An 18,059-nucleotide genomic window follows, 5' to 3' on the forward strand; every position below is an offset into this window, starting at 1 on the left:
CATGCTGCGGCCTTCCTGCGCTGACCTAGCTGTCGTGAGGATGGCAGTGGGGCTGGGGAGGGCTGGGAGGTGGTGTGGGTCCAAGCGCATTGAGAGCAGCTCCTAAGGCCAGATCAATGATGTGGAAATTTCAGGTACAAGGATGAAGTGGGATCCAGGCCCCGGAAGTAAAGCTGGACCCTCTCTTCTACCTCACCAAGTGGGGGCCTCACTGAGGGAGCAGGGTCTATGTCAAAAACACAAAACCGGGACTGATGAAATGGTTTAGCAGATAAAAGTAGGGATTGTCACGCCTGACAGACCCGAGTTCCATCCTTGGAACCCACATGGTGTAAGAAGAGAACTAGCTTTCCCGGGTCGTCTTCTGACCTGCACACGCACACACTGTGTCCTGGGCCGTCTTCTGACCTACACATACACACACACACGCTGTGGCATGGGTGCCTCCCTAATTTGTTTAATGAAAGCATAAAAAAAAAAATCTGGCAGGCACGGTGCGCATGCCTATAATCCCAGCCATTGCATGTAGAGGAGGCAGGAGCAGGAGCCCAGTGCCAGCCTCAGCTACAGACAAGCCTGAGTCCAGCCTGGGCCACCCAGAGTGTCTCAAATCAATCAATCAATCAATCAATAAAAATAAAACAGACACCCCAAGAAACTGTAGGCTCACGGCCTGAAGGGCTCAAGCATTTCTCCATTCCTGCGCAATCCTGAGCTCTCGCCAAGCTCCTAAATCTTGCTTTTGTCGTGTACACGAGGAAGGCAGATGGCAGGAAAGCTGGCTGACACTAACCGGGCTCACTGGCGTTCCAGGCACCAGGCTAAGCTTATAATCTAAGATCAAGTTCAAGCAGCCATGAGCCCTAGGCCCATTACACAAGCCTGTAGCCCATCTCCCTGTTTCCAGTCTGGTCCATTGTGCACAGAGGAGCCAAAAACATCTAAGAGAGTCACAGACAACTGGGTGTGGTAGTAATCGCAAGCACTCCAGAGGAGGAGGCCGGAGGGAACTCCAAGAGGCCAGCCTGAGTTATACAGTAAGGCCCCGTCTCAAAAACAAGCAACCTCAGAAGAAATTCACAGGTATGCCAGTGCCTAAGATACTAAGGCCTTCCCCACTTGGAAGAAATGTACATGGTAAAGCTAAATCTTGTCCTGAGTAAACCCAAGGAGGCTCCAGAGCTTTCTATGCCAGCAGGGGGACAAAACGCGTCCCATCATTCCAGAGATCAGGACGTCACAGCGTCAGCAAAACAAAAAAGTGGAGATGGTTCCCCAGGACCCATTATTCTGAAAACAGACTTTTGGAACCATTTCTGTGTGTGTGTGTGTGTGCGTGTGTGCGTGTGTGTGCGTGCGTGTGTGTGTGTGTGTGTGCGTGTGCGTGTGTGCGTGTGTGTGCGGCCACCTTCAGGAGTCACTTCTCTCCTCTCACTGTGACTTCTGGGGATGAAGATCAGGCTGTCAGGCCTGCCTGCCTGGTCCCAGGTGGCAGTGCTGTGGGCCACCGTTCTGGGTATGTGGATCTCCTGGACTGGAAGGTAAGCTCTGTAAGACCAGACAAGGCTCAAACCTGGGCACGCTTCTTCACTACAGAACTCCTGGCTGATGGCCTCTGCCCAGTCCCTTTCCACCAAGATACTTGAACGCAACTTTGAAAATAAATCCTTTTACAGGTCGCAAATCCAGTGAACTCCAAGGGACAGAGCAGAAACGCAAGGCCTGCCGATGGCACCGAGTGCTGACTGCGACTTCACTAGCTTAAACAGCCACAGAAACTCTGACCTCATGTCCTGGTGCTCGAGGACATGGGATGAGGCCCAGGCGTCCTCCTCACCTCCCAGGGAAGAACAGGCTGCAGCATCACAGAAAAATCAATGGATCCTTCTAACTTCTGCCAGCTGCAAGGCTGGCATGCACCCACTGGAAAATGGCTGCTTTCTCTCACTAGTCTGCCAAACGGTAAATATATCTATTTCCTTTATTGGTTTCTGCTTTCTAATTTCTTTTGGAATACAGAGAAGCTACGGTATCAGATCATGGATCTGCATGGGTAGCAATGTCCCCAGGAGAGCAGGGACTGAGCTAGGTGAATGCAACAGCACACCTGCAGTCAAGGACCCAGCTCCCACCCGTGCCTCACCCGTCTCCCAGGACCTGCAGAGGGTCCTCACCTCTGCCAAGCTGCGCCATGCAGGGTCCCTGAGGTGCCCCACAGGGACAGGACTCTGCGGTCCTGCCTCCAAGGCTCTGTGCTCCAAGGGACAATGTGGGTCCCAGACTGGTCCACAGCCTGGCTCCACCTTGCTCACCCACTGCCCCACCCTGATGGAAGGGTAAACATGAGATCAATCTTCCCTCACAAGAGTAAGGAAGGCCTTCCAGTCAGGTGACGGCAATCCCTACACGGGACAATCCTAAGTACTGAAGTTTACAGAGAAGTGCTCAGAATTATACCTTCAGTACCACTCTTAATCGGGAATTATTTTCACTTTACAAGATTGAGTGAGGGCCAAAGGGATTGCTCAGCAGGTAAAGAACGGCACTTGCTGCTGCCAAACCCGATGACCCCACGTGGTGGGGAGAACCAACTGACCTCCATATGCTCCACATCTGAGCAAATACATAAATGTAAAAAAAATATTCAAGGAAGAGAAAAAAGACTAATATCACCCTGGGGCAAACTAAAGAGGCCTTTCCTAGAGAACGGCTGCTCCCACAGACCGGGCTAAGAGGCTACAGAGCAAGGCAGAAGCAGGGGGGCCTGGGTGAGACCGTTACCATCCACCACTCGAATGCCAGCATCATGGCTTGGCATTCAGACCTGGGGACTGGAATAAATCACACCCTGCTCATTCTGCCACAGCGATCAGTCCCTCAGCTTCCTGGAGTGCTCTGCTGGGTTCCCTGACAGCAGCCCTGGGTTCCTAGAATCCAGGTGCACAAGTCGGCCACCGGGAGCCATCTCCCCACCTCACCCCACTCCTGCCACAGTAAGTCAGTCAGTGCAACAGCTGAAGAGAACAGAACGCGAAATGCGTGCCCTTCCTGGCTGCTGCTCCCACACTCCACTAGGGACACATGGGCCCAACTTGGAAGTGAAATTCCTGACTCATAATTCAGAGACGGTGTTAGAACAGAAGATAGCCAAGATTCTATTAGAGGAAGATCTGGAGACTGCCTCCATTTCAAAATACTAACATGCCCATATCCCTGCACGACCTAAAAACTGTCTAATGCCGTTGTCACTTCTGCATTGGATGGAAACACGATAAAAACCCGAGGTGGTTTGTGCAGCTCCTTTATAGGGACAAACACACCCACAACGCCTTCCCAGAGCTTCTGGTGGAAGTCACGGACAAAGCAGGGGCCAGGCCTGCACTTAGGACTCCACTGAAGACTGGAGAAGCAGCAGGGGCTGCAGTGAGTTCCAGGCCAGTCTGGATGACTCGGCAAGTTCCAGGACGTGCTGGAAAAACAAACACCAATCAAAGACACAACAAAAGATAATGCTGAATCTCAGGAATTACCCTGTCCTGGAGCAGTTGAGATGACCACCCACCTATATGTAAGTCCATTTATATTGTAAAATAACTGTAATGCAATAGCATGGGAAAGAGGCATATACTGCATGAGAGTATAGAACCATTATAACAAACTGTTCACCAGCTCCCTCAGTGGCCCCTAAAACCCCAAGTGGCTGCTTTTGTCTGGGGCCAACACTACACTGTGCTCATACCACACACACCATCCCTTGGAGGCTGACTGGCTTTGAGGTCCGTGACCCTGGGGAGGGGTGGGCTCACTTACTGCGTTACCACCTTGGCCTTGCTTTCCCCATAGCTTCCCAGCTGTGTATTCGTGGTGACACTTTTCAAGCTCCTTGTTGGCTGAGGCCAGGATCTAAGCTGCTGGCAGCTCACTGCTGTGTCTGTAAATGTCACTTTTAGATTAACCAGCCCCTACTGTTTAAAAATATCCCCCAAAGCATTTAACCTTCAAGGCCCTGAATGGCCAGGCTGACCCATGCAGGGAGGAAAAGGAAACTGCAGCAATGCCTGCAGCTGCACTCCCCGGGAACCAGTCCACCCCTCAACCCCACAGCTCACTTTACTTCCAAATTCTTAGGGACTTAAACGAGAGCCAGCTAAAGCCCAAAGTGTCAGAAGCAACAGGGGGAGGTGACTCTGGCCTATGACAGAAGTGAGTCCACACACGGTGAGCGAGAGGGGGAAAGTCACCCCGAGATGGTCTGGCAGTCCTCCCCAACACGGCTTTAGGGGACCCTCTGCAATCGTGTCCTGCTCATGAAATAGTTCTAATTTTCCTTGGGACATGAGGATTAAAAAACAAGGCTGCCTTATTTGGAACTGGCTGGTTCGGGAGAGGGCTGAGCAGAACAGAGGAAGCCAGTCCATGCTGCAGTCACACGGTGTTCTGAGACATGTGGGCCAAGGGTCACCTCCAGGTCCCAACTAGAACTGGCAGCAGACAAGCAAGCAGAAGCCACATGGCAGCACTGTGCTCAGACGAAGAGGGGACAGTAGTACAGGGTTTCAAATTCTGTCCCCATGGCTGTGCTATGCTGTAAAGCCAATGAGGAGCAGTCAGTACAGGGGGGTTCTGGCCACTCCTGGGTCACCTGCTACCCTGCCTGGGCTACTTCACTTATGGGCTTATTTTCCAGTTAGGAAAAGTCAACATACACTGGGTTTCTGGGAGTGGGGGTTCTCCAACGGGCTTTGGGGCAGGAAGCAAACTTTAACCCTTGTTCTCTTGACCCGCACCATAAGCACACAGCTGGAAATGGAGAGTGAAGCCCAGGGCTAGCGCTGTAGCCTAGCCTCATTCCCAAACTGTTAGCGGAGCTCACATGATCCCCAGAGAGGTTCCCTGGAAAGTGCTTCTCACTCACCAAAGACATTCCTTCTCCCGCTGAGGATGCAGTTAGCAGCACAGCTCTTGCTGAGCGGTTTCCAGGGGCCCAGCTGCTCTCCCCAGCCACTCTCCCCTTCTCTCCCAGTGACCTTGCCATTATGATCTAGGCAGGGGTTGAGTGACAAGATTACCCAGCTTTGTTACAGGGCTCACGTGAGTTCAATCTACAGAGACATTTCCAGCGAAGCTTCCAGTCTTTGCTGTTTGATCCGGTAGGGTGTGGGGTGGGGTAGGTGTCCTCAAGTTGACTTGGGCCAACTCAAGTGTCTCACGGTTACCCCCATCCATCATCAAGTTTTGGAGGGCTAAAAAGCTGCTAGTATCACATACATACCCAAACTCTGCTTCTCCACTGGAGCCTGAGACTATTCCAGGAGAGGACTGAAGAAGGCCTGGTGTTCAGAGCGGAGAACTCACCGACAACCCCGTCAACTTTGTCCTGCTGGGCTTGGGCCAAAACCAGGGAATGAACTTTCACACAACTAGTTTATAACTTGGGGTTCCCAGGATGACATTTGCATAACTGACTTCCTAGCCCCAGAGGGAGGTGAGAGTAACCATTTTTTTCAGGTAGGTCTTCTCAGGCCTCCTACACTGTGGCCCACAGAGGGGCCTCTGCTACCTGGCTGTGTAGACTGATTTACATGCATAAAATTCTTCCTGACTGGCCAGGGAATCTTCCTTCTATCCCCAGCTGGACCAGTATTAGGGGATCATTTTCCTGGGCTTTTCATCCCCATACAATGTAGTGATGGAAGGAGCAGCAGCCCTAACCCTAGCTCAGTGGGTAGAGCATGGAACTCTTAATCCCAGGGTTGTGGGTTCGAGCCCCACGTTGGGCGCCATTCTGTAGTGATGGGAGCGGCAGGCTGCATTCCCACCCAGATCCCAGCAGCCTGGCTAGCTTATGCCCCAAAGTAACAACACATAAACTGCATTCATTTAAACACTGCCTGGCCCATTAGTTCCAGCCTCTTACTCACATCTTGATTAACACATATCTAATAATCTGTGTAGCACCACAAAGTGGTGCCTTACCAGGAAGATTCTAGCGTATGTCTATCTTGGGCCGGAGCTTCATTGCATCTGACCCAGAGAGCAGAGGCATGGCAATTTATTAACTTCTCTTCCCAGCATTCTGTTGTCTACCCCACCCACCTAAGGGCTGGCCAATCAAATGGGCCAGGCAGTTTCTTTATTAACCAATGAAATCAACTCAAACAGAAGACCCTCCCACATCAATACGAGGGTCAGCGAGCTGTGCCAGGCAGGCAGTGTCCACACTAACACGTTGAGGGGAAGCTACTGGACACCTGAAAGCCAGATGAAATTCACGCCACCATCTACACAGCCTCACCCACGCCCTTACATACTGTGTGTCCTTGGCTGTTTCTCTCAAGACCCTAGTCGTCCAAAAGACTAGACGGCTGCAAATGTAAACATTTAAACCTACCCTGCCCACCCCATTGTTAATTTTTATACAGTACTGAAGAACACACCTGCAATGTGGAATCCCCAAAACTGCTACATACACCTCAGGAGGCTTTTGTTGTATATATCCTTTAAGATGCTCAGGCGTGGTGGCCCACACCTATATTCCTGAACTTGGGAAGCTGAGGCAGGATTGTCATGAGTTCAGGGCCAGTGCGGGCTATAGAGCAAACTCTATCATTTCACCTTCCAGAATGTTCTATTACATTTCCACATCTATTTGCCATTATTCATCTTTTACTGTTGAGACAGCCCTGCTATGACGTCCAGGCTGGTATCAAGCTCCAGATCTCCCTACCTCAGCTTAAGCCAGTGGTTCTCAACCTTCCCGATGCTCTAACCCTTTAACAGTTCCTCATGTTGCGGAGACTCCAACCATAGAATTATGCTCGTTGCTACTGTTGTAAATACCTGTCAGGTGGTGGTACAAGCTTTTAATCCCAGCACTCGGGAGGCAGAGATAGGTGGATCTCTGCGAGTTTTGAGGCCAACCTGGTCTACAAAGTGAGTTCTGGGACAGGCTGCAAAGCTAGAGAACCCAGTCTCAAAAACAAAAAAAATATTTAAGTATCTGATGCAACCCCTGTGAAAGGGTCGTGTGACCCCTAAAGGGGTCGCAATCCACATGTTGAGAACCTCTGGTATGTGTCATAGCAACTTCAGCTTGGTTGAGACAGGGTTTCTGTGTAGCCCTGGCTGTTCTGAAACTAGCTCTGTAGACCAGGCTGGCCTCAAACTCAGAGAGATATACCAGCTCTAGAGTGCTGGGACTAAAGGCGAGTGCCACTGCCATCCAAAGTGTTGTGCATTTTCTTAACGACTGATGCAGGAGGCCCAGTTCAGCACACTGTGTGGTGGCTCCCCTGGGCTTGTCCTGGATGCTATAAAGCTGAGCAAGGTACTAAGCAGTATTCCCTTGTGGTCTCTCATCAGTTCCTGCATCCACATTCTTGTCCTGATTTCCCTGCAAGTGTAAGATGAAGCAAACCTTTTCTTCCCCAAGGTGCTTCTAGTATTTTATCATAGCATAGTAACCCTAAGGCTGAGTGTTTCACCTGCATGCATATCTGTGCACGTGTGTAGCTCTCACTTTGCCTCTGAGCAAGGGAGTTCACCACATGGCTTTGGGGTGCCCCTGAAGAGCCCAGTAGGCAAACCCGGGCGTCTTCCTCGAGGAGCTTGTTGACCCCGAACACAGAATCTTAAGCCATCCTCTGTAGACAAGGCCAGGAAGGAAGTACCGTTTCTAAACTGGGCCTACAGCCACACTGTAACTTGGGGCCGGCTGTGTGCACCCATGGGAACCAAGTCACACCCTGCTCCTTGATTCATTTTGCTTCCTTCCTCAACACCAGTGAATCCCACCTTTATTTAGAAGGCCCGCCTGAGATCCTTAGATGCCAGCGAATCCCACCTTCATTTAGACAGCTCACCTGACAGCCACTTGGGCCAATGGGGTCAGTCACACCTGAACCTCATATTCCCAAGAACAGATCAGAACTCAGCCAGGATCCCCAAAGGCTTGCTTCCCCGCTGAAAACTGTTTCTTTGGGGTCCCAGCAGACCTCTACCCTGGCCAACCTGCCCACAACAGTAGTATACTGCTCCAGGCTGGCAGTGGGTGGCCCTGTGGAGAGCTACACATAGGCCATAAGGACAAAGGGCTGATCTTCCTGCAATCAGTGGTTGCTATGGTGACAAAAGCAGCACAGGGTACCTGCAAATAAATGCTAAGGAACAGTCAGCACAAATCCAAACTCAACAGTCTTTCTTTATTATCCTGCTCAGGCAGGGTCACTTCTCTAACCAGCTGGATCTACTAAATCCAGGGTGAGGTATAAACTTAGTAGATTGTCTCTCAAAAAAGAACTGAAAAGAAAAAAAAAAGATGTACTTGCCCATCTTATAAAAGACAATATCCTCCAGTGCTACAGAAAAACACAATCCGCGTGAATTCAGTCCATAAGAACCAGGACCCTGGGGTTGGATCCCCAGCTCTATACACACAAACCAGCACCTGGCCATCTGCTGCGGGGAACCCCAACTCCAGAGGCAGGAGAAGAACCCCCACACACACCATTTAAAACAAAAACAAACCTGTCCTCTGCTTTGCTCAACTTATCACTTGCTTAAGGCAAAAATCTAGACAAGCAGCAGGATGGGCAGCAGCCACTCCTGAGCCTAGGAAAACACACACTCGCTCCCTTTGTAATCGGGAATAGTCTCAATTTCTAGTCTGATTTCTTAAGATCGCAAAACACCCTTTAGAGACATAAGGGCCTTTAGAACATAGCCCGAACACCTTATAACCTCTAATCTAAAGGCAAAAGTAAACAGCAGTAGGTGCCAAACTTTTAGCTGAACAAAAGGCACAAATCTCTCCCGCAAGCCAATATAGCCCAGAGGGCCGAGTATGTGACTGGACCATGAGAAGCCGCGTGCGTGGCTAGGCCACCCTGACTAGCCCACAGAGTTCCAACCTAGTGCCAGTCGAGGTCTGGTTGCTAAAGTTGTGGTTTCTGCAGCCTGGCTGGCATGTGACTGCTTTACAGAGATTTTTCCATTGTTCTCACACACAGAAACTTAACAACAGGGACATTTTCAGTGACTTCTCAACTGGCCAATGCTTCAGAGGAGGCATCTCAGAGCCACTATTGAAGACAGGTGGCCCGAACGCAGATCACAGCTCCTTCCAGTTGATGGGCCTCTTGCCAGACTTCTGGAGCAGTTCATTGGCTTTAGAAAAATGCCTACATCCAAAGAATCCCCTGTACACCGACAGTGGGGAGGGATGGGCTGTTTGCAGGACATGGTGACGCTTCTGAAAAAGAACAGAGTTCAGTGTGGCAGCCGGCACCTTCTGTCCCTCCAGACTGTGCACGCTCCGCCCTGCCCACCTTCTGCAGCGTGTTCAGCCCCAGCACTCACAAACTCAAGGCTCAGCTTTGCTGGGCTCAGAGGCATAGGGCAATGCTGCAATGACAGACAGGTGGCCACACCTTACTACCCAGTTATTCCTGCTCTGACCACAGCCAGGTGACATTTGCTATGAAGCAGCAGCGATTCTAAGTTCACCCACCCCTGTCCCCCAGGCAGCTGTGAGTTGCTTTAGTGCTGGAAACAGAACCTTGGTCCTCTGTAAGAGTAGGTAAGTGCGATTAAGTGCTGAGGTTTCTCTCCACTTGAGACTGTCTAGCTCCTTAACACTGAGTGACTGTGTCCCCACCCTCAAAAGTCATTCTGAGATTTGACACATACCAGGTTCAGTCTCACTGCCGTTTGGATGCAGCTGCTCCCAGAGGCCCTAGTCAGTTTCCCCCAGTCCCCTCTCCCGACCTCTGCCCCACTGTCTACATCCACCTGCAGCCATGAATGACTACGGAAACAGTGGCATCCAGCCCAAGGGGCAATGCGAAGCAGTATTGGGACATTTTAGGGACACAGGTGACTAGACTCACTGGTAAGACAGGATTTACTGGGAAGACGGGTAAGGGTTCAAGGAAGACGCTGCCTCAGGTTCTTGTCTCTGTGTGTTGGTGACAGGGAGAAGACGCAAGCATTCTGGTGCTGCTGGGCACTCACAAGCAGCGCCCCAGCTCAAGTGCTCACCGCCCAGGGCACTTGCGCGTACACCTGTCTGATTCAGTGGAAGGCCTGTTTTCTGTACAGCCCCAAGTTTCTCGGAAGCAGGACACTTGCCTTATTCATCAAGTACTGCATCACATGTAAACAGGGTGCCAGGGACCATGGTGTCCTTATCACGGGGCAGTTAATGCTTCTATTATATTACATCCCTAACTGTCAGTGGGAACCCGATTCTAATTATAATAGTTTTTACACAGTGTCTCTCACGACTGTGCACTCAAGCAGGGACCTGAGGCTCCCTGGCTCTCTGTGAAGCGGTTAGAAGACACATACCCTATCGATGGCACTGCCCTTCTTCTGAGCATAGGAGCCCCAGAGCAGGAAGACAAGGCCAGTCAGGTTCTGGTTTAGCCAGGACACAACCGCATCAGTGAACTGCTCCCAGCCTCTCTCCTTATGGGAATTGGCCTGGTGGGCGCGGACAGTGAGAACAGCATTGAGGAGGAGTACACCTGTGAACAGGGCGGAGCGGGTTAGGAGGCAGCACAGACAAGCAAGCTACTCACAGCAGACCCAGGGAAGAAGTGAGATTGGGCCATGAAGAAAGTTACACCATGACCAGCAGTGACCTGAGCCAGATTCAGGACTGTTTCATAGCTGCCCCCTTAGCACCTCCCAGTTTTGGGTAGTAAACAAAAAACAAAGTGTTTAGAAACTCATATGCTAAGTAATATTAAAGAACCAAAAATGAAAACGGGCCCCAAATAGTTGATGGCAACAAAATCAAACTGTTAGGAGCCACGAACGAACAAACCGCCAGGAGCAAGTGTGTTGGAATCGAAACTACAATGGTTAAGAGTGGCCGAGGAGGGGCTGGAGAGATGGCTCAGTGGTTAAGAGCAATGACTGTTCTTCCAGAGGACCAGGGTTCAAGTCCCAGCATCCACATGGCAGCTCACAACTGCCTGTTAATTCTAGTTCCAAGGAACCTGACATCCATGGCAAAACACCATGCACATTGAAAAATAAAAAGAAGAAAAAGAGTAGCTAAGGACAGCACAGGGGTAAAAAGGCTCCAGGATCATATCAGAGTCCTTATTACAGGATGGCCAACTTTTGAAAATACAGCAGTGGGAATGGAAACAACTTAGCAGTTAAGAGCATACCAACCCTCACAGAGGACCTGAATTTAACCCCACGTTGGGCAACTTACAACTGCCTCTAACTCCAGCTCCAGGGAACTCAGTGCCTCTGCCGTTCATCAACATTAGCACTCCACACGCACACACACACACACGCACGCACGCACACACACACACACACACACACACACACACACAGAGGCATACAGGGACGGATGGATGGACAAGAAGCACAAGAGCAGGTTACTGGCATTGGTCCCAAATAAGCCTAGCTAGGCTTGGTTACCTTGTCTGGCCCACCCCGACAAATCCCCGTGGCCAGGATGAACAAAACCATCGATGTCTGTAGACAGCTCTTTAAAAATGTTTTCCAAACTGAAACCAAGGCAGAGAAAAGCACAATCAACTAGAATCCCCAACAGTTTTTAAATACCAATCTCCACAGCGGGCATGAAAATGTTAGAAACAGAAAGCTAGAATGGCATGGAAGAGACAGACACCCACAGCCTTGACTGGCACCTACTACAGACTACAGACCTCCACTGTGGTCTGCACTCAGCCTGGAAATCAGAATAGCTCCGTGGAAGAACCGAGTAGGACAGTCACAACCCACCTTCTAGTTCTCGGTATATGCACCCTCCACCAGCAGCGCCAATCCTCAATGATCCAGCCATCCCGACCATCCTGCCTATGACCTGACTGATGCCAGCTGCACCATGGTGTACCTGGGTGGAGGTGGAACTGGTCTTTGCACACTGAAGCAGAGCCCATGAGCTTGATTAGGGCCGTGATAAGGATCCTGTCCCAGAATGACAACCTTCACCTGTGAAGGCAAGTATCAGACAATACCAGGTTCAGTTAAGAACAACACATGGTGGACACACAGGACACCACAATGAACAGTGGAGCCCCACTAAAGACCCCAAACGGAACAGCCTACCACATGCTTGCTAGCAGCCCCATTAACACCCCACCCTTCACTCACTGGCTTCGATGTAATGGCCCACTTAGGTTTCTCTTCACTTCTCACACGACAAAACTTGGTAACACATGGAACCACTCAGAAAACATACCGAGGAGGGACCATCCTAGCCCATCACACGTTAGCACCGCATGGGGGTAGGGGAAGGTAGTCACTGCAAGCTAAGCACTTCTCAGTACCCATGGAAGTCCCTGTAGCACACAGATCACCACCTCTGTGGATGACAATGTTAAAGGGCCAGACACCCCTGGCCTGCTACCACCTACTGTGCTGGCTTTCCCAGGCAGTCAGCCTGCTCTCTTATGGGAAAACACTGCTGGGCAAAGGAAGAGCCAACCTGAGCTTCATAGACCCGCACCCAGATCCCTCCCAACAGCCCATACCCGCAGGACTGAATGGGCAACACGCTGAGAACGAGGCCAGGTAGCAAGTGCTGGAGTAGCTGGCTAGCCACGAGGGCCGGTGCCTTTCTCAGGTGTGGACAGACCCTGTCTTGTCTTCACTCTTCTGCTTCCCTGTCCTTCCAGCATTTCCTCCATGGCTAACAGCTCTGTTCCCTTAGAATTCAGCTGCAGGCTCTGATTCCCAACCACGCAGCTCTGTGCCTGCCTCAGTACCAGACAGCATCCTCCATGAAGAACCTGAGCACACAGAACTTTTCTGTTTTAGGACTCGGGATGGGGCGAGGACAACTGTGGACAGAGCACCTGGTTTCCCTGAGCCTGTGTGTTCCCCACAGAAGTCCCCAGCAGAGGCTGAGAGGACCCAGGGGTCTAAGAACTCAAGAATGAGGAGCCCCACGTTCCACTTCCTGAGGGTCAGGCATGGCTGCAGCCCAATGGCCTCACCATCTACTTTACAGCTCCTGGGGTAAGACATTTACTAACCCTAAAACCAACGACAGGCAGAGGCAAGGCTGGGGCGCATAGTCATGCAGCCACGGCACACACTGAAGTGACACGCGAGACATGGTAAAGGCAGGCAATCAGTGAAGACTCTCCCAGGGCCTTCAGACCAACTAACTCCAACAGAGGAAGTTCACTTTCCTGGAGAACAATGACTAGCGGAAGCTGGGAGGGATGGGCCGGGGCCTTTCTGCTTTTACCAGGCGGATTTCTTTCCCTGTGTAGGGACAGTCCTGGAACTCACTCTGTTTAGGCAGCTCTCACACTCAGAGATCTGACCGCCTTTGCCTCCAAGTGCAGGAATTAAAGGTGTGCACCATCACCACCCAGCAAGGAGAAGCAACTTCTAATGATCTACAGCTCACTATAGTAATCTCAGTTGACAACAATTATATACTTATTTTAAATAGGAGCAAGAACTGGAATGTTTCCAAAACAAAGCAAAGATAAAGCTGGAGATGGCGTGGCAGTAAAGAGCACTGGCTGCTCTTGCAGAAGACCTAGCTTCATTTCCCAGCATCCACATGGCCCTCTTCTGGCCTCCCAAAGGGTTTGCATACATGTGCTGCAGGCATACACATTCAGGCAAAAATATACAAAAAATGTAAAAGTCTTTATTAGAAAAAAGGAAAACAAGTAAAGATAAATGTCTGGGTAACAGCTGCGCGATGTCACCATACCTGCAAAGCGCGTACAATCCATGTGTCCATCAAAAATAAAAAAATATGGGGCTGAAATGCGTCAGTAGGTAAAGCTACTTGACTACAAGCCCAATGTCCCGAGTTCAATCAGAACCTAATGGTGGAGGGAACAAGACTCCTTTAAGTTACCCTCTGGAAGAGAAAGGAGCAGCTGTAGAGGACACGGGCTCTATCCCAGCACCCACGTGACCGCTCAGACCTGACTGCAACTCCAGTTCCAGGGTTCTGACACTCACACAAATATACATGCAGGGAAAACACCAATGCACATAAAACAAGAAGTATTTAAAAAAGAGAAAGGAAGGATGCCGTACACCAAAGCTCTTGAGAACTAGACAGTCCAAGAAAATGAATCAACCTTCAAAATGCTGAGAAGAACCAAGCACTCAGGCTACAATTTCAGCTACCTGAGAGGCTGAGGCAGTGCATCAAAATTTAAGGCTGGGGGGTCTGGAGAGATGGCTCAGAGGTTAAGAGCAATGACCGTTCTCTGAGTTCCATTCCCAGCAACCACATGGTGGCTAACTACCATGTGTAGTAAGATCTGGTGCTCTCTTCTGAACCAGAAAACAAATGCAAACAGAATGCTATATACATAATTAATAAATAAATCTTTAAAAGAAATTAAGGCCGTGGCTCAATGGTAAGGCACAATACTGACACCATGTGCTTGACTCCCCAGCACTGAAGAATCAAACACGACAGAAAAAACAAAACTAAACCAGAAATTGAAGGTCGGCCTGAGTATGTTCAAAGCCAGAATGAAACGGGTCCAGCTGCATGCACAGCCTTGTGAAATCCTGGTTCAACCCCCAGCACAGCCAGCAGCAAAGGCTATGACAGGCAATGCTTGAGTTCCCGGGGGTATGACCCTTAAGCAGGAGGCAATGCAGTCTCTTCGCAAATCCACACACCTGAGAGCTCAGCTAGAGCAAACTGTGGCTTCAGGGGCCACACTCAACAGCGGTCTGCACCTGAGCAGGGCTGAGGAAGCTGACTATTGAACTTGTGAATATCTGCTCACTTGCTCTCTTTACCAGTCTGAAAGGCTGGCTGAGGAAGCCAGGAAGAGTAGGAGTTACCAGGAGACTCTGGTCAGCCACGCCACAGACAGAAGGATGGCTGAGAACGAGCAATCCAATGGGATGGATGGTCATTCAGAGTAACGTAGGCATGCTACCTGAAACAAGCACCCTACGCTACCTTCCTACCTCGGTATAAGATATAACAGCACTCGCTTTTGCCTTTTATTTTGTTGAGTCAGGGTCTCAAGTAGCCCAGGCTGGCCTCCAACCCCCAAGTGCTGAGATTATGAGTATGTGTTAACTTCTTTGCATTTTCCCCTCATTGCACATAATACGAATGGAAAGACCCTCACTTCTCCGTTCCCACTGCCTATGATCAAGAGACTGAAATAACCTCGGGGTAACATATAACAAAGAATTTAAAAGAGAAAAGTGAGCATGTAAGCAAATGTGTACATATATTTTTCCTGTTGTTTTGGAAATAGAATATGGTTAAGAGAATAAACAGCTGGAGACGTCCAGTGGTTGAATGCCGTGGCTCAGCACAGCTCTGCACCCGCAACACAAGCGAGCCTCACATTTCAGGGTCATTTAGTACCAAATCACTGCCTGCGGTTTAGCGTCAGTGCCTGAAATTAGGAAACACTATTTGACGCTTCCCTACCCAGACCCCAGTCTCACTTACATCTCGGATGTCACACATCTGGGTCCAAGTGAACACCTGCTCCGGAGGTGGATAGACCTTGTGATGTTTTCTCTCTTCAGCAACAAAGCCCATTAGCTGATTTCAAAAATAAACGAGACTTAAAAGCAGATTCTCAAAGGAAACCATAAAAATTAGGTTTAAAAACCTTTTTATAAAACATATTTGAAGCCTCGTTTGGTTCTTTGTATGATTTAAACCCAATTTAATTTTTTTTTTTTTTACCCTGGATTGATTCGCCAAGATACTTTCATTTCAGTGACCCCGCCTCTCTGCCTCCCCTCCGCCGCCCCCCCCCCCCCCCGGGCAGCTTCTGACCCTCCAGGCTACAGCTCTCGAGTTGGGATTATAGCCCGAGGCCTTAAACCTTCTTTCCCTGTTTAAAAAAAAAAAAGGCTAAAGGCCATTTCACTCAGTCTGGTTGAGGGTTTACTACGCCAGGGTTTCCTGGCGCGCCAACCAAGTGGTTTACGTGAGGCCACGAGGGCAGCTGGCGCCAAGCGCGCCAACTGGAGTTCAATCCCAGACGCACGTGAAAAGGAGACTCCCCAAATTGTCCCGCATAGCCCTCCTCCCCATAGGAATACCAAACCAGAAAACCACCTTCCAGTCCTTGCTTTAACCCAAATACTAGGAGGCCGAAAGACAGCCGCCCGCAAACGCAGGCTGCACCCGCGCGCCCACCGACCTTGACGAAGTACGGCTTCCCGAACTCTCCGCTCAGGTGCTGCTTCCAGCTCTCGCCGAAACCGGCGGGCACGTTGCGAGCGGCGAGCCTGAGCAGGGCCGCGGCCTTGTTCCTCTGGATGCGGACGAGCTGCTCCTCGCTGAGCGGCGACGAGGGCGGCGTGGCCGGCTCGTCCTGCCCGATCCGGGCCTTCTTGGCGGGGCTGGCCTGCCAGGAGTCCGGGTCGGAAGTAAGACTCCGCGCCCTGGCCCCCCGCGGCGCGCGCAGCCCCCGCGCCAACCCCAAAGGTCGCCGCCCGAAGACGCCCATGGCCGAGCCGACCTGGGCAGAGCAGACCCGGGCTGAGCCTCCGCCGCGCCCCGCCCGCCTACGCGCCTAAGGCCCACGCGGCCTTTTCGCGGCAAAACCGCTCCCGCCCCCTGCCGCCTGTGATTGGACCCCATGAAGGGAGGGGAGGGAACCCTGCACGCCGATTGGCTCGGCGGAGGCCGAGCCCCGTCCCCATTGGTTGGCGTCTCGGCATGGCGGCCGCCGACGCGCGCGGCTGTTTTGAACCCGTAAGGCGGCAGGGTCCGGCCGAGCAGCGGCGTGCACGGTGCTCCTGACCGGAACCCCGCCGCCCCAACCCCATCCCCGCACTGCCCCGCACGCCTCACCGCGTCGCCGCTGTCCTCGGCAGCCACGTCTCCCTTCGGGATGGGCTCGGGGCTGCGCGTGCTCCGCTTCCCGGTGGGGGTCGGGGAGAAGAAGGAGTAGAGGGTTTTCTGGCCGATCATGCCTGCACCGGGGACCGAGCTCCGGGACACTTGGAGCCGTGCTCACGGTAGGCGCTCCGCCGACGGCGCCAATTCACGCCGGGGGCGGGGAAGCTGGCAGGACTGGGGCGGTGGGGCCCAGCGCGCATGTGTGGGAGGGGCTGCAGCACCGCCCCTGGCGAGGTGGGGCTTGCGAGGCTCAGCCTCCTCCTGCTCAGGTCTCTCTGGGGTCTCACTGACGTCACTGCTCACGGGGAAGACTGCAGGTTGTTCCTCCGTCCCCGGTACACCTCCCCTCCTCCCTCCCTTTCAGTCTTGGGTTTGAACTCTGGGCCATTGTGCATGCTGGGCAGCCACTTGACCACCGAGCTACACACCCCTTGGCTCCGTGTATCCCACGCACTTATTTCCCCACATTCAGACCATAAACATCTTTCAGTTATCCCCAAATCTAGACTTGAACAATCCCAGCTGTTCTTTTCTACTGAGTGATCTTTTGAGGTGTAGATTAAACCTTGACTACTGCCCAGGAAAAACCCTCCTATGCCGCTGAGTGGCTGTACACCCAGTAACCCCATCATTTGGGAGGTGGAGGCAGGAGGATCAAAATCTCAATGCCTATCTTGGTTTGTTAGAAGCTAGCCTGGGCTACAGCTTCCAAATCTGAACTCCCGACACCCTAGCAGTTCTCCAGGCTGCTCCCCAGCGGTGCCTCTGAGATCTTCACACCCGATGCACTTTGTCCTCGTACCTCGAAAGCAATGCTTCAGACCCGGCTTAGGACCCTCCCCTGTGAGGTCTTCCACCCAACCCCCCAGCCTGTCACCCTGCTCATAACTTCCGTACTGTACAAAGTAATCTTATTTCTTACATTGCCCTTTTCCTGTTTCCATCTCCAAAATACAGTGTGTGTGAGACAGGACCTGGGTCTTGCTGGAGAGTGCCAGAGTTCAGGACAGGAAGTGCTTTTAGGAACAGGAAGTGCTTTTTAGGAAGTGAGCCGCCATCACGGAGCGCATGTGCTCCAACAGGCTACAGATCATATAGATACACTTTTCCTCTGGCCGCGCAACCCCACAACCACCCTCCTAGGCGTTTTCTCAAGTGAAGTAAAATCACTCACAGAAAAAGTCTGAGCCCGAAG

The 18,059-nt window shown here is 51.5% G+C and overlaps 1 protein-coding gene and 1 long non-coding RNA gene across 3 annotated transcripts; both read right to left on the reverse strand.

Annotated features, from left to right (window-relative positions):
• Positions 1 to 3,285: 3,285 nt before the first annotated feature.
• On the reverse strand, positions 3,286 to 6,024 carry LOC119824642. Of its 2 annotated transcripts, XR_005287124.1 has the most exons (5): positions 5,977 to 6,024; positions 5,273 to 5,385; positions 4,916 to 5,041; positions 3,811 to 3,931; positions 3,286 to 3,469 (listed from the first exon to the last, which is right to left on the reverse strand). It is a non-coding gene; the product is annotated as an uncharacterized LOC119824642 (long non-coding RNA). The 2 variants fall into 2 exon arrangements; XR_005287123.1 differs by lacking the exon at positions 4,916 to 5,041.
• Positions 6,025 to 8,180: 2,156 nt separating this feature from the next.
• On the reverse strand, positions 8,181 to 16,972 carry Ung (uracil DNA glycosylase). Its single transcript, XM_038345304.1, has 7 exons — positions 16,817 to 16,972; positions 16,161 to 16,367; positions 15,455 to 15,550; positions 11,882 to 11,979; positions 11,443 to 11,531; positions 10,348 to 10,526; positions 8,181 to 9,250 (listed from the first exon to the last, which is right to left on the reverse strand). Exons 1-7 carry the CDS (start codon positions 16,934 to 16,936, stop codon positions 9,110 to 9,112), a joined length of 930 nt encoding a protein of 309 aa, XP_038201232.1. The 5' UTR covers positions 16,937 to 16,972; the 3' UTR covers positions 8,181 to 9,109.
• Positions 16,973 to 18,059: the final 1,087 nt, after the last annotated feature.

This window comes from Arvicola amphibius, chromosome 10, assembly GCF_903992535.2.
Source record: "Arvicola amphibius chromosome 10, mArvAmp1.2, whole genome shotgun sequence".
Classification (NCBI taxonomy): Eukaryota; Metazoa; Chordata; class Mammalia; order Rodentia; family Cricetidae; genus Arvicola; species Arvicola amphibius.